The 16,250-nt window shown below is 57.1% G+C and overlaps 1 protein-coding gene across 3 annotated transcripts in view; it reads left to right on the top strand.

Annotated features, from left to right (window-relative positions):
• TNS3 (tensin 3) overlaps positions 1–16,250 on the top strand; it is a 170,596-nt gene that overhangs the window by 14,775 nt on the left and 139,571 nt on the right. For 2 of the 3 annotated variants that reach the window (XM_033088707.1, XM_033088706.1), the window contains exon 1: positions 11,766–11,855. The exons of the other annotated variant lie outside the window; for it this stretch is intronic. In XM_033088707.1, the coding sequence (XP_032944598.1) occupies positions 11,778–11,855 (78 nt within the window). In that variant the 5' untranslated portion in view covers positions 11,766–11,777. Of the gene's footprint in view, positions 1–11,765; positions 11,856–16,250 lie in introns of those variants that run through there. 3 annotated transcript variants of the gene reach the window in all.

The raw sequence follows: 16,250 nt of genomic DNA, 5'->3' as shown, positions 1-16,250 counted from the left end.
CACCCTCATGCCCACCTGCTCACCCCTCGTGCCCACCTGCTCACCCTCGTGCCCACCTGCTCACCCTCAGGCCCACCTGCTCACCCTCATGCCCACCTGCTCACCCTCATGCCCACCTGCTCACCCCTCGTGCCCACCTGCTCACCCTCATGCCACCTGCTCACCCTCATACCCACCTGCTCACCCCTCGTGCCCACCTGCTCACCCTCATACCCACCTGCTCACCCCTCGTGCCCACCTGCTCACCCTCATGCCCACCTGCTCACCCCTCGTGCCCACCTGCTCACCCCCCTTGCCCACCTGCTCACCCTCATACCCACCTGCTCACCCTCATGCCCACCTGCTCACCCCTCATGCCCACCTGCTCACCCTCATGCCCACCTGCTCACCCCTCATGCCCACCTGCTCACCCCTCATTGCCCACCTGCTCACCCCTCGTGCCCACCTGCTCACCCTCATGCCCACCTGCTCACCCTCATACCCACCTGCTCACCCTCATGCCCACCTGCTCACCCCTCATGCCCACCTGCTCACCCTCATGCCCACCTGCTCACCCCTCATGCCCACCTGCTCACCCTCATGCCCACCTGCTCACCCTCATGCCCACCTGCTCACCCTCATACCCACCTGCTCATCCTCATGCCCACCTGCTCACCCTCATACCACCTGCTCACCCCTCCTGCCCACGTGCCCCACCCTCATGCCCACCTGCTCACCCCTCATGCCCACCTGCTCACCCATCATTCCACCTCCACCTGCTCACCCTCATGCCCACCTGCTCACCCCTCATGCCCACCTGCTCACCCCTCATGCCCACCTGCCTCACCCTCATGCCCACCTGCTCACCCTCATGCCCACCTGCTCACCCTCATGCCCACCTGCTCACCCTCATACCCACCTGCTCACCCCTCGTGCCCACCTGCTCACCCTCATGCCCACCTGCTCACCCTCATACCCACCTGCTCACCCCTCGTGCCCACCTGCTCACCCTCATGCCCACCTGCTCACCCTCATACCCACCTGCTCACCCTCATGCCCACCTGCTCACCCCTCATGCCCACCTGCCTCACCCCTCATGCCCACCTGCTCACCCTCATGCCCCCCTGCTCACCCTCATGCCCACCTGCTCACCCCTCATTGCCCACCTGCTCACCCCTCATGCCCACCTGCTCACCCTCATGCCCACCTGCTCACCCCTCATGCCCACCTTCCCCACCCTCATACCCACCTGCTCACCCCTCGTGCCCACCTGCTCACCCTCATGCCCACCTGCTCACCCTCATGCCCACCTGCTCACCCTCATACCACACTGCTCACCCTCATGCCCACCTGCTCACCCCTCGTGCCCACCTGCTCACCCTCATGCCCACCTGCTCACCCTCATACCCACCTGCTCACCCTCATGCCCACCTGCTCCCCCCTCATGCCCACCTGCTCACCCTCATGCCCACCTGCTCACCCTCATGCCCACCTGCTCACCCCTCATGCCCACCTGCTCACCCTCGTGCCCACCTGCTCACCCTCATGCCCACCTGCTCACCCTCAGCCCACCTGCTCACCCTCATGCCCACCTGCTCACCCCTCATGCCCACCTGCTCACCCTCATGCCCACCTGCTCACCCCTCATGCCCACCTGCTCACCCTCATGCCCACCTGCTCACCTCATGCCCACCTGCTCACCCTCATACCCACTGCTCATCCTCTGCCCACCTGCTCACCCTCATGCCCACCTGCTCACCTCATACCCACCTGCTCACTGCCCCTCATGCCCACCTCTCGACCTGCTCCCCTCATGCCCACCTGCTCACCCTCATCGCCACCTGCCTCACCCACCGCATGCCCACACTGCTCACCCTCATGCCCACTGCTCACGATCGGCCTCATGAGGCCACCTTCCTCACAACCTCATGTGCCCACCCACTGCTCACCCTCATGCCCACCTGCTCACCCTCATGCCCACCTGCTCACCCTCTGCACACCTGCTCACCCTCATTCCCACCTGCTCACATCCCTATGCCCACCTGCTTGCCCACCTGCTCACCCCTCATGCCCACCTGCCTCATATGCCACCCCTGCTCACACCTCAATCATGCCCACCTGCTACACCCTCATGCCCACCTTCCTATCACCCTCATGCCCACCTGCTCACCCTCGTGCCCACCTGCTCACCCTCATGCCCACCTGCTCACCCCATGCCCACCTGCTCACCCTCATGCCCACCTGCTCACCCTCATGCCCACCTGCTCACCCTCATGCCCACCTGCTCACCCTCATGCCCACCTGCTCACCCCTCATGCCCACCTGCTCACCCTCATGCCCACCGCTGCACCCCTCATGCCCACCTGCTCACCCCTCATGCCCACCTGCTCACCCTCATGCCCACCTGCTCACCCCTCGTGCCCACCTGCTCACCCTCATGCCCACCTGCTCACCCTCATGCCCCACTGCTGCTCATGCCCACTACCTCATACCCACCTGCTCACCCTCATGCCCACCTGCTCACCCTCATGCCCACCTGCTCACCCTCATGCCCACCTGCTCACCCTCATGCCCACCTGCTCACCCTCATGCCCACCTGCTCACCCTCATACCCACCTGCTCATCCTCATGCCCACCTGCTCACCCTCATACCCACCTGCTCACCTCTCGTGCCCGTGTGCTCACCCCTCGTGTCCAGGGCCGCCATCATTTGATTGTGGTTTGTGATACATGTGGTCCAGTCACTTTCCTAAGTGCTCCGCCAGTTACCGCCCTTCTCTCATAGCGTGTCTCCCACTGTAGTTTCGGACACTGACCAGGCCAAAGCTCCCCGCTGCCCTGCGGCTCTGCCTGAGCCCAGCCCTGCCTCTCGTCCCCTCCGGTGTCCTCAGCCAGGCCACCCACACAGCACTTCATGCACACTGGCTCTGCAGTCTCCCGTCCACTGAAGTTCACACGCCAGCAAGACAGCCACCTCCTCCGGACGGGTCCGGGGTGGAGCCGCCTTGCCTTGGCACCTGCTACCATCTGGTGCCAGCCACCAGCCACCGTTGTCCCTTGCCAGGGGCACATTGTGGGTACAAGATGTTGACTGGACTTTCTGTCACTTCTGCACCCGCCTCTGCCCCAGCCTCTATCACAGGGCAGCATTGGAGCCACGCCGCGGTGCGAGACCCACCCACCATTTCCACAGACCAAATCCTTACATTAGCCACAAGCCTGGGCCCTGTCCCACCCGACAACCACCACTGTCCCCCACTGGGATGTGCCTGCAATGGCTTGTCCCCACCCTTGGCCCAGTGTTCACGTGTCTGCTCCGATTCACCTCCTCAGTCCCACATATAAAACATCAAAGAAAATATCAGATTGCCCTTGCTATGCCCCTGCCCCATCTCTGGTGTGATTTCTGTCCTTTCCTCTGTTTTCCTCTGGGGCAGCTCACACATCTGTTCTGTGTGTTTCCCAGAGGGCTGGCTCTCCCGGGAGAACAGAGTAAGCCTGGGTGAGGACAGGGACTTTGTCTTGTGGGCTGTGACCTTGGCTGATGCCCTGACCTTCAATCTCTTATACAGCAGGTGCGGTGTGAACTGGCCAGCTCATTAGACAATACACGGCCCCTTGGGACCCTGTGCTCGTAGTGGCAGGGCCCCAGGAGCTGGGAGAGCCGCTCCCGCACCCACACTTACTGGGACCCTCATGTCTGGTGTGTGTTGCCCTCCCCGACCCTGGATTTCAGCAAAAGCCTGTCCCACATCTGGACCCAAATCCCCAGTGCCTCTGGAGCCCTGGCCCCAGCCAGCCCCTTTTCTCATCAAACCTGTTCTTGCTCCTGAATTCTGAGCTCAGTTAGGGTCATCCTGACCTTGGGGCCAAGCTTCCATCTTGCCACTGCTGCCATCTTTTCATTGCCACCATCAGCACAGGCCGCCCCTCTGCCGGCCTCCCGCCTCCCCTCTCGCCTCTCCACCCCTTGCTGTGAGCTCTGACTCCCCGTTTTCACCAGAGTCAAGTCTGACCTCCAGCCTGGCACCCAGCCCTTCCCTGTTTCCTCATCAGGACCATCTTCCCCTTCAGGCTCTGCCTTCTGGTCCCTCCCACGTGTGTGAATGGATGGGCCGTGAGTCACAGTCAATGAGCCATCAGAAATCAAAGGGCAGCAAGGACACAGGCCCCAGGTTCCAAGGCCCAGCCCGGGTGTGGCCACAGGGAGTGGCCCCCAATGACCTGGCGTCTGTCTTACTGACTTACAGTCCTCATTCCCTCAGTGATGTGCCAGCACAGCCTGTCCCCAGTGGACACGCAGAGACCCGGAGCCTGCAGTCCTGGCCCAGTGTGGCGTCCTTGCGGGGCGTCACCGTGTGCAGGACGCAGAGGGCAGCGAGGGGCGGTGGCCCAGCTGTGTTCCCCCTCTGTCTGACCTGCAGGGACAGTGTCTGCAGAGTTCCACACGCCACGTGAGAAGCCCAAGTGCTGAAGTGGAACTGGAACTGGAATAACTTGGAAAAAAAAAAAGGTAGGATTAAGAGGATTGTCAATTCTGTGCTGCAGATACGCTTTTTAAACTCACAACTAACTTTTTTTTAAACCCAAACCCTGAATATGTATGACCTCTTTATTTTTAATGCTTCTATTTAATCTTCCTCCATGTAGGTCTTTCAGATAATCACAGGGGAATGCAAATAAAACAGTTTGCAGTAATTTCTACGTGCCCTTCCCTAGTAGGCTTCTGGCTTTGCCTTGAGATCTTGTGTCTTCCCAACGAAACCGATAAAAACGCTTCCCGGACTTTCATTTTATTTGTTTTATTTAAATATTTTATCCAGGTGTAATGGACGTATAACATTATTGCAGACTCGGGTACAACATGAATCGGTACTTGTACACATTGTGACCGAATCACCATCCATCATCACCCAACCACCCGTTTCCAGTCGAAATTGTTTGACATTTATCTGCTGGGTTTAGTTGTGAGATATTGTTTCCATGTTGGTGGCATTAGATGAAATGATTTCATTAAAATGCTTGGTGGCATTTTTGTGAATGATTGCTTTCTAGATCGTTAAGGACCGAGCCTAAAATTCATCTGAGGACTTATTTGTAGATTAATCATGTTCCAGATCTGTAAGTTGAGTGACAAAGCACTTGAACAAAAATTTTGACATTTAAGAATTTATATAGCTTAGTTGTAAAAATGAGAAAACTGTTGGTTTTAAATCTGGTAACTTCACGATGAAAAGAAATTTATTTTATAAGTGTTGTGACTGATAAAGCACTCATTTGATAATCAAAAAGAAACCTTTAACTTTTTAAAATTATAAAAGTTTTATTAACTCGGGTTTTAAAATTATAAGCGCCACATGCCCGCCTGGGAATAAAAACGCTGACTCGCAGTGAGTGGCAATGATAAACGGAGAAACTTGCTTTTAAAAAAACTTCAGGAATAAGTAGTTAGACTTGCTCGTAGTGATGAAAACAGCTCAACTGCCTCAGCCTGTGATGCTGTTTCCGTGCCTACCAGGGCCTCCCCCCGCAGCCCGCAGGGGCCGTAGCTGGGGAAGCGGGCGTACCAGTGGTGTCTACCAGAGCCCCTCTGTGCGTCGCCTGGTGGAAACCTCACCGGAACTCTGTGGGGTTGGGAGGGAGTTGTCATCCGCATTAGCAGAGGAGGAAGTGGTGGCCCAGAGTGACCACTTTTAACCTGCAGACCGTCGGCGGGTGGCAGAGCATCATCTCCGGTGCCCCTGGTGCTGCCTGCCTGAGGTCGGTCCCGCCTCCTGGGGGGTGATGTGTCAGGCCATGTGCTTGGTCCCCAAGTCTCCGTGCCCTGTGCTTCTTAAACCAGCTGCAGACCAGAGGCCCCAGGGGAGATTTTGAAGACTTCCAGGCGTCTGGTGCCCCCCAAAGGCTGTGGGCTGAGAACGGTTTGTTCCAGGTGGGACATGGAGGGTGGTCTGGGTTCTCAGAGGCAGAATCTCCGCACAGAGTTCCAGAGGTGGGCCCGCTGTCACCCGGTTTGTCCCAGCCAGACCCTGGGTCTGGAGAACTCGGGAGTGGAAGGACTAGGGTTAATTCAGGGGGTTTTGAGCCGAGGCTGGGTGACTCAGGGCTCTGTCAGCCTCACCTGTCTCCATTCGTCCTCCCCCTGGGCAGGGGGTGTACAGGGCCTGGGGAAGGGACGCTCCAGGTGATGGCCAGGCAGGCGTGCGCCGTGTCCTCACCCCCACCTGGGGGAACGGCGTGGCTTTGGGGCCACCCACCGTGGCCACCCTCAGCTGTGGCCATGGAGCGTTACCAAGCAGGCTGACTTCCCTGACCCTCTGCTTGTCTGCAGGGAACGGGATTTCGGGCTGGGGTGTGTGGCGACAGCTGGCCCATGCGGGCATTTTGAAGCCCGTCACCAGGCATGGACAACGATGCAGATTTTCCCTTGTGTTACATAAAACCCACCTGAAATAGCTCAATTGGTCTCAGTGGGGAGAGTTGGGGGCCAGGTGAGTCCCAGCAGCCGTGTCCATTTCCTTCGGCACCCAGCGGGAAGTGGACGCTCCCCTCTCCACTTCAGGTCTCCTGGTGCCCAGAGCAGCAGAACCTGTTCCCGCACTGTGGGTCTCACCGTCTGATTCGGGGGTTGTGCTTGGAGTTCAGTGCTGGTGCAGAGCCCCCAGGCGCCTCCAGGTTTATCACTGGCGGTTGGCTTGGCGCTCAGGAGCCCTGGAGGTCTGAGAACGGACCGGAGGACGGTCGGCTGTGAGCCGTCTGGCCGGTGTCTGAGTGTAAGAGGTAGGAAGACTGGCCGAGGGCCCCCCACGCTTGCAGGCCCCTCCCTGGGTCACATCGGCGTGCAGAGAAAAACCTTGTTTCCGTTTACTAGTCTGATATGTATTGTTGCCTCTCCACCCCTTTTCCCCACGGGAGGGTGAGGCCAAGGGTTTGGGGCCCTTCTTACCCCAAGGAACCCTGCTCTGTGTCTGTGAGGGGGCAGCAGGCAGGAACATGGGGTGTGAGAGGCTGTGGGGGGTCCTTTTACCTCGGAGGTTTCAGGCCTTGATGTCCACTCAGGCAGAAGCCCGCACACTACAGCCCTTCCTCCCTGCCCTCACCCTCTCTTGCTGCACCCCAGCCTCCCCCACGGGGCAGGTGAGGGCCCAAAGATGCTTCTCTCGCAGCTCAGTTCCCATCATTTCCTTACTTCTCCCCCTGGGTGGCCAGGAGACAGAGGAGGAAAGTGGGGTAGACCCCAAGTCTGGAAAGGGGATGACACTGCCTGGGGGTCGGGAGGTGGCCCTTTAACCCTTTCTTTTGCTTTGCTCTGCAAGTTCTTGAACAAAACAGTTGCTTTTTCTTGAGCAAGGAAGCAGGGAAAACACATATTGGAAGCTGATTTTGTCAGGAAAGCATTTTTTCTGTACTTTTTGCAGAGGAAAGGAAAGAGGCGTGAAATGCCTATTTTCCGAGCATCGGCAAAAAACCTTCTGCTAAGTATGTCAGAAGTTACCACTTTGTTCCTTAAAAGGAGCCATGAGCTGTGGGAGGGTGCTGGGAGCTCAGGCTGGGGGTTGCCCTGAATTCTGTAGCCACCGACCAAGACATGTGGGTTATGTTGATGGGACTAAAAGACCCCCTTGGGGCCAGGTGCTCCTGCGTTCACCACGTCTTTGAGCACCTGCTGGGACTTGGAGAAGCAGTGGCTGTGAAAGACGGAAGCTGAGGGGGCAAGGCCTTACAGCCCTGGTCCTAATACACCCTGCGAGGTGGCCCCCGTGGTCCCGAGGGGGTGCTGGGTTAGGTGACATGCCTGTGCTCCCTGACTCTCCGTCTCCCAGGCCCCCCACTCACCCCTAGGCGCCCCGGGCCTTGGTTTCCCCTGTGTTCAATGTTCCCCATCAGGAAGTATTAGAAAGTGGCCTGTGCGCCTGGGTGGTAGTGGGGAGCTGACGCCTGCTGAGCAGGGGAGGAGGGTGAGGGATGTCCTGAGAGCCAGGATTTGCCCGAGGTCTGCGCCCAAGATGGCCCAGGTGTGCCCGCCACCAGCACCGCTAGACGGGGAGGGAGGGCCAACTCAGAGCTGGGGGCACGAGAGCAGGCCCCAGACAGCTGTCTGGGCAGGAGCTCTGTAAACCGAAGGGTCTTCTTCGTTGTCAGAGGCAACCTGCTTCTAAGATGCTTTAGGTGTCTGGTGGGGACTCCTTGCCTCTCCAGGTCACAGCACGGAGGAGTGTACTGGCCTGTGACAGATGCTGCGTGTGCCAGGACTGGAGGGTGCAGACATTGGCGTGCCCAGAATGTTTGGTGACCCCAGCGCAGACCCCAGGCTGGGAGCTGGGGCAGGGCCAGCGGGCGTGGGCGCCCCTGAGGTCCGCGTGCAGGGCCTGCTCAGGTATTGTCCCCGAGCAGGAACATTGGCAGGAGAGTTGTGCTGTCACTGCCCTGGCATCCTGGCAAGGCCAGGACTGAGGAGGCGTGGGGGGCCTGTTCTGTTGTAGACTTACTGTTCCCCTTTTACAATAAAGGGAAGGGGAATGGAGACTGTGCAGAGCTTCTCCAGAGTGACAGTGACAGATGGTAGACTGTGGCTCTCCTCGGTGAGGTCCCAGGACAAGTGGGGACTAAAACCTTTCCCCTTCCTCAGCCCCACTTACTGCTGAGCCTTCTGCCACCATCCTCTCTGTCCCCAGGGTGGGAGGCGCCCTGAGGCCACGCCGACGTCTGTTTCTCCTCAGACCTTCACTGCGTTTCCTGATTTCTGTCAGTAGGACCCATGGCCTCATGGATTACTACTGTACCCAGTGGTTTCTAATCCAGTAGTATCGCTCTCAGCGGCCGTCACCAGCCATCCTTGTATCCGTGGCAGAGCCGGCCTCATCCAAGGGCTCCTGCCCGCAGTGCAGCCTGGGTGTCCAGCCCCAGGTGGGTGATGCAGCCCAAGGCCCTGAGCTGGGGCTTGTCCTTGCAGTCTGGTCCCCAGTGCTCTGAAGTCCGTCTTCTGCAGGCAGAACCTCGCTTTGGTTCTGGGCACTCAGTGCAGCGAGCAGCCCCAGCTGGGCGTTGGGTCCGAGAGGAGCATGGAGGGCTGCAGCCTTACGAGGGGCAGCCCAGTGGCAGGGTGAGTCGGGCGAGGCCAGGGTTGTTTGCGCCTGGATGAGTGGGCTCCAGTCCTGCCCTGGTTTCTGGTCCCCAGGGTCCCCAGACTGAGCTGACCCCAAACCCTTCTGCTTCCGCTTGCTTCTGAGGGGGTCGGGTGAAACACTGACATTGACGGCAAGGACAGGGAGCAAAGCCGACTGTTTCCTTCCTACCCCAGCATTTATTGCTCCCGCTCTGTTTTGTGTGTGGAAAACCCCAGACAAAGGTTAGGATTGCAGCCTGGAGGCACAAGACAGATGACCACACTCCAGGGCTATGCCCCAAGGATGAGGTCCGTGGGGTCGGGGGCATTTAACTGGTCAGGGAGGTGGGGCAGGAGGCGGGTCTGCAGCTGAGCCCAGAAAGGCGGCAGTTTTCAGTCAGAAAGGGAAAAGGAGACGCCAGAGTGGGGCCAGCAATCTCCAGGACACAGAGCTGAGGTGTAAGCAGGGCCGGGGAGGGGGGGCCGCTAGCACAGTGGGGAATCACTGCAGGCTCCCAGTTTTGCATTTGGGGAAGTAGCTTGGGCTTCGGGGCAGAGACCACGTCCTGATTGCTGACTACTTGTGGCAACCCCTTGGGGTGTATCACATGCATGTAGTAAAGTGTGGGAGTTTTCTGAATGGTGTACCTTTCAAATAAGTAGGAGACCTAGGGAGTCCCCAGGAGAAGAACCACCATTGTTTTCCAATCGTGCAGGCCTGGCCGTGAGCACTGGCATTCAGCACGAACATTTCCAGAGGCTGGGGTACCCCCAGAGAGCCTGGTCCTCAGGTCCACGGGAGCTTTACCATGTTAGGGGTCACCTGCTGTCTGCTGGGATCAGGGTCCCTCTGCCAGTCCGTGGGTGAGGCAGTGCTGCACCCCGTGGCTTCTGGGCCAGGCGTTTGCACCGCCCTGGACAGCACTGGACAGTACAGTGTGTGTACTGGTCCGTGCCCAGCCTGTGTTAGGTGCTGGGGAAGCAGACATGAATGCGGCCGGGTGTGCTCAGGCTCCTGCAGTCACGGGGGAGAGGGCTGTGTCTGCAGAAAAGAAAGTCTGAAAATGTGAATAATGACGACGGGGGCAATGAGTAGGGCTGGATGTCTGCTGGGCCAGGAGTCGGAACCCAGAATGGCACCCTCCTGGCCTTCTCGTGGTTGAAGGTCGGAGAGCAGCTCTCCTGTTCCACTGCAGAAACGGAAAGGCGGATGGATATTCAGCGCCAGAGCCTGAGAGGTTAACCAGCCGGAGTCCTCGGCTGGGCTGGAATTCGCACATGTGTTAACCATGAAGGCCCTGGTCCAGCCCACCCAGACGACTGCAGAGCTAAGGCATTGGGAGTTGCGAGCAGAGGGGAGGATCTGAAATCGGGCGTTAGACCAACACAGCTCTGAGCTGTGGACGCATCGCAGGTCACTAGAACCACACACGGCTGGGCCTCCGGGCAGGTCAGGTCAGGTCACTGGGGCCACTGCTGGGGGTACACGGGGGGGCCAGCCTGAGGCCAGAGGGTTCCCCAGCGCCATCTGCTCCCGTGCAGGGGCCTCCTCCGTGCCCCACTGGAGGGAGGAGGTGGCCCCAGCAGGACAGGGCCATGGCCAAGGTGGCCTTCCTGTCTCTTCCATCCACAGATGCGGGAGCTCCTGGTGGAATTAAGCCCCACTGCTCGTGTGGACAGCCCACGAGGACTCCATCCTGCGGGGTCTGGCAGGCCATGGAGAAGCCCTCCCTCCCTTCCCCGCTGCCTTTCCCCTCTCCAGGTGTCTGCCTTCTTCCTGTGACACCCTGTCCCCACCGTACAGCCCACCTTCACCTCCCAAACTCCAGGCTTCACATTTCCTTCTGAAACCGCAGCCCCCATGAGCAAACTGGGACTGGAAATCGGATGTGATGTGGGGAGCTGGGTGGCACAGGGATGGTGGGGGGCAGGAGGCCGGGGGCCCTGCCCCAGAGGAAGGCTCCTCATCACTTGCTTTCAGCGGGGGAATCCCTACCTCATCCCTCTGGAGCAAGGCTGCTCCTTGTTTTTCTTAGTTGAAGAGGCAAATCGGAAAGAAAGCCTTTCTTTCTGCCTGACGCTTTTCCTTCTTCCCACTAAACCCACGGTTGGAAGGCAGCAGGAATTACTAGCGATACTGGCCATTACCCGAGCACTAGGTGACTAGACGCATTCAAGACTTCAAGCCCTGAAGCCAAAGCGCCTGCGGGTTTTGATTTTGCACCTTGGTCAGAGTTACTGGAGAGCTCTGAAATCCTAGTCGGGCGGCACCCTAGCCGAAGGCGAAGGTAATCCAGTCGGAGGCGGCAGAAGCCTCGCCCCCCACGCCTGCCCCGGGGGCGTTTCTGCTCCACTCTCCCTGGGTTTGGCTGAGAAGCCTTCGCCTCCTTTCTGGAGCTGCGGTCTGAGGTGGGGGAGGGAGGGCTAATTCGTGTCAGATGGAGGGGCGCCGGGGGACCGTGCGCTTGCTCGCCTGGCTTTTGTTCCCTGCGTCTGACTTCTGAGTGCGGAGTGGAAGTGGAGGTGGCGGCCGTGTCCTTTCGGGCCTCCGGGCGTCGAAATTTTCCTGGGACTCCCAGACGCAGCGGCCCAGAAGGCACCCCTGTGGGGCACCGCCGCCGCCCGGAGAGTTGGCGCCCGCCGACGTCCTCACTTGGCCCGGCTGGGCTCTTCCCCGGCGCCGGGAGCCGCCATGCGGCTGCGCGCCCTGACTCGGGGGCCGCCTGGAGGATGCGCGCGCGGGGCCCGGGCGCGCCGGCACCGGCGCCAAGTGAGTGGGTGCAGGACGCTGGGAGCCGGGGAACCCGGTCGCTGGGGGCGCGGGGGTTGCAGGGCGCTGGGATGAGGGGGCGCCAGGGTGCGGGGCGCTCAGAAATGAATGCTTTCGGGCTGTAGCCCGCGCGTCCCGTGTGCGCTCATACTCGCGGCCGTGCACGCTCTGTGCAAGTCTGTACCTGTGCCCGTGCACCCTTGTCTGCGTGTGCACGTTCACGCTTGTGCCCTTGGTGCGCGTGCCCAAGTGTGCTCATATGTCCACGGGTGCGCGTGTGTCCTTGTCTGTGCCCCAGCGTGTGCGCTTGTGTACCCTTGCGTGTGGGCGCAGGAGAGGAGGAGAGATGGAAAGCGGGCCTTGCCTGGTGGGAGGCGGGCGCCCGGCTGAGGCCACAGAGTGGGAGACAGTTCAGGATTAACTTTCTAATCCAACCACCTCTTGAACAGGCTTCCTTGGACTCCATTCAGGGAATGGAAGTAGGACATGGGCCATTACGCAGACTCCCAGCGCAGCCCGTGTTGTCTTGCAAAGGAAAGGGCACTCAGCTCTGTGCAGACGCTGGGATGCGCTGGCCTGTTGCAGTAGTACAAGTTCCTGGCGGCTGCATCCGAGACCCTGGTCCACGGTGGGGCCTCCAGAGGCTTGATTTAAACAGAGCGAATGTGGGAGGGGCTCCCCGCCACCTCCCACCGGACCCGCAGCCCTTTCTTTGAGTTCAATAGTTGGGCCTTGGTGACATTCAGTTTCCTGGAAACTTTGGTAATGTTCTGAGGAGTGAGAGGTTGTCAACATGTCAGCTCCTTTCCCTCCTTCTGAGTTGTGTAGTGTCCTCATTTTCAACTCACCAGCCAGAGGGTCTTGCTGGGAAGCTTGAGGACGAGGTGTGGTGTGGGGAGGGTCCTGGGTCCTGTGGCTGCCAGTGGATGGACACATCTCCAGGAAGGGTCAGTCACCCCCCAGTTTGGGGCACACACTGTCCCTGTGGGAAGTTTCGTGGCCCTTTAACTTCGGAATCCAGCCGATTTGTGTTTTCACTGTCTGCCTTCCTGGACTGCTGAGGTTTCTTCAGGTCCCCAAATGCACCCTGGATCTTCTTTCCTGAGAGGAAGACAGAACTTGGGTTTTGCTGGTGTAGCTTTGTGTGGGAGCCCCTGGGAGGGAGGTCTGGGAAGCTCTGCCTCACCACAGAGCAGAGTGGGGTGGGGGGTGTGGCTCCCCTTCTGCACTCAGGGGTGCACTTCCTTCCCCAAATGTTCAGATTTTTCTTTCTAAAAAAACTCACAGTCAAGACCAGCGCTGACCACCAAGCACCCCTCAGGGTGGAACCCCTAGCCTTGCCCTCTCCCTTCCCAACCGCCTGCTCCAAACAATTGAATGCCATTTAGATTCCTGAACTGAGCCTGCTCAATACTGCAGTACCGAGGCCTCCCCTCCCCCTGTGCTCCTGGGCCCCACCTCTTTGGGAGAAATGAAAGCACCTCTCAGGTGAGAACAAAGGCTGTCTAATCCGCCTTTGGGCTCCTTGTGCAGATGCCATGTCAGCAGATGTCATTACACTATCTGAAATGAATCCTCAGGCATCCAGCCACTGAAATGGGTCCAGCCTCCCAACAGCACCTCTGCTGTTTCCTTCTTCCTCTCCCAGCTGTGGCCCAGCGGCCACGAAAAAAACCTCAGGAACACAGTGGCTCTTTCTCCCTGGTTGGAATAAAGGTATTTGTAAGGAATAAAAGGTCACAGTGTTTCCTCCTTGGCCCACAGACTGGCCAATTCATTTGGTCAACAAATATTAATGGAGGGTCCACAGTTCAGTGTCTGCAGGTGCCATGCAGGGCTCGCAGGACAAAGGATAAGAGCCCGTCGTCCTGCGTCTAGGAAATGACAGTGAAGCACAGGACCAAAGGCATAGAAACAAAGAACTGAAACTTGGGGGGGTGGGAGGAATGGATGTGCCAAACTGGGATTATGAAGGAGGGCTGTGTTTGTCACATGCGTGAATGCTTCCTCCTGTCTGAGCATGAGGCTGGGCTGGGCACCAGTCCGAGCCCATGTCCCTTACCCACTGGCTGTGTGGTCTCTGTCTGGCATCCTACAGCCCTATCGCTGGAACAGTGACGACCGTGGTTATGGCACGGAAGGGTCCTGCCAGTGCCGTGAACTTCATGATGGCAGCACTGTCATTCCCCCATGGAAGGAAGGTTCTCAGAAAGTGTTCAACCTCTTACAAACCCAGACACACATATGAAGACACATGGAGTAACAGTGCCTTACGGGCTGTAGAACACATCTTCAGGGTCTAGTCCATGGGTAGTGCTGGCTCTCAGTCCCACGTGCACGGTGGAGTTTCTGGGAGCTTTCAAAGAATTCACATTCTGGCCCCACCTCCTTAGTCTGGGGTGAAGCTGAGGCAGAGCTGTTTTAAAAACTCTGCCATAGCAATTCCCATAGGCTTCCAGTGCTCACAGCCGGCACCTGGGTGAGCCCTTGGTCACTTACAGTAGCTCTTTTAACAGGCAGGAGGCAGGGGGTATCTTTCCTCTTCAAGAAAGGTTGTGACTTGCCAGGGTCACAAAGCTTGTACTGTGGGTGGCAGAAGTGGTGACACGGCTTCTGCTTGGTGCAGGACACTTTCTCTCATTTGATAATCTCGACAAGATCAACCCAAACACCAGGAGATAAGTGCCCAGAGTGCTGCCGGACTGCTAAGGACTGGGGTGGGGATTGGAGTGATCCCCAGAGAAAACTGTTGCCAGCATTCCAGAGAGCTTGACTAGCAGGGGAAAGATGGCTGGCTGTCCCACGCATGCTCTGTGAGCTTGGAATGGCTGAAGCATTGGTACAGCTTAAGGAGTTTTGAATTCACTTTGATTTATTGCTGGGTATGGAATTCTAGGTTGGCAGCTTTTCTTTTGGTACTTCATGTTGCTCCACACTCTTCTCACTCGCTTTTTTAAAAAATGGACAGATCTGCTGTTTTGCTAATGGTTGGTCCCCTGTATATAATGTGTTTATTGTTCCCCCATCTGGGTGCTTTTAAGATTTTTCTTTGTCACTGGGTTTGAGCAGTTTGATTATCATGTGTCTTGGTGTACTGTGTGTCACCAAACTTACACTTTAGATTTGTTGACTTTCTTGGATCTATGGGTTCATAGTTTTCCTCATGTTTTGGAAAAGTTTCAGCCATTATTTCTTTGAATGCCCACCCCTCCCCTGCCTTTTCAGAGACTCCAATTACATGCATATTAAGCTGCTTAAAGTGGTCCCAAAGCGCTGTCGCGCTGATGCTCTGTTTGTTTATCTATTTATTCACTTACTTAGGTTGTCTTTTCTGTGCTTATTTGGGAAGTTTGTACTAAGATTTCTTCAAGTTCTCCATTCTGCCTTCTGCAGCATCTAATCTCGCCTTAATCCCATCCAGTGTATTTTCAGCTCTGATTTTCACATTTTTCTTTTATAGATATTTGATTTGGATCTTTTTATACCATCAAGGTCCCTACTTACCTTCTTGAACATACGGAACACAGTTATAATGCCTTTTAATAGCTTCTGTGCTGATTCTGTCAGTTCAGGGTCACATTCATTTGGTTGATTATTCTCATCTTGGGCTGTGTTTTCCTGTTGCTTTGCATGCCTGATAATTTTTGATTGCATAGCAGACATTGCACATTTTACCTTATTGGGTGCTGGGTGTTTTTCACTCTTACAGATATTCTTGATCTGAAATTCGATTAAGTTACTTAGAGGTAGTTTGATCCTTTTGGGTGCTGCTTTTCAGATGAAGTAGGCAGAACAGGAGCAGTGCCCAGTCTAGAGTTAATCATTCTCCACCATTAAGGCCAGATCCTTCTATGTTTTCTGTACAGTACTGTGTGAATCTTGACGTGTTCTGGTCTGGTTGTGGGAACAGGCACCACTCCCAGCTCTGTGTGAACACTGAGCACAGTTTCCTCTCATCCTTTCTGGTGATTCTTTCCCCAGCCTTGGGTAGCTCCCTCATACATGCGTGTGCACACATGCATGCATGCACACACACACATGCACACACGCATGTGCTCCTCAGTACTCGGCTGAATGCTTCAGAGTACCTCACGAAGACTGTGAGAGTTCTGTGCAGCTCTCTGTTCTCTGGCATTCTGTCTTGTTCTGCCTGAACTCTTAGCTCCTTCTCCTCGACCCACGTAGTTGCTGGTTCCCCTTTCTTCCCTGCATCCTGGAACCTTTCTCGATGCAGGAATCTGGGGCAATCGTAGAGCTCACCTCGTTTTTTCCTGCCTCAGAGGAACTAGATAGACTAGTTTGCCTGTGTATGAACATCCTATAAATAGAACCATTCACTGTGTGCCCTTTTGTCTGGCTTCTTTCACGCTGCGTAATATTGCTTTTGATGTTCAC

This window comes from Rhinolophus ferrumequinum, chromosome 20 (assembly GCF_004115265.2).
Source record: "Rhinolophus ferrumequinum isolate MPI-CBG mRhiFer1 chromosome 20, mRhiFer1_v1.p, whole genome shotgun sequence".
Lineage (NCBI taxonomy): Eukaryota > Metazoa > Chordata > Mammalia > Chiroptera > Rhinolophidae > Rhinolophus > Rhinolophus ferrumequinum.
The sequence above is the reverse complement of the archived record's forward strand: the minus strand, read 5'-3'. Positions and strand labels throughout refer to the sequence as shown.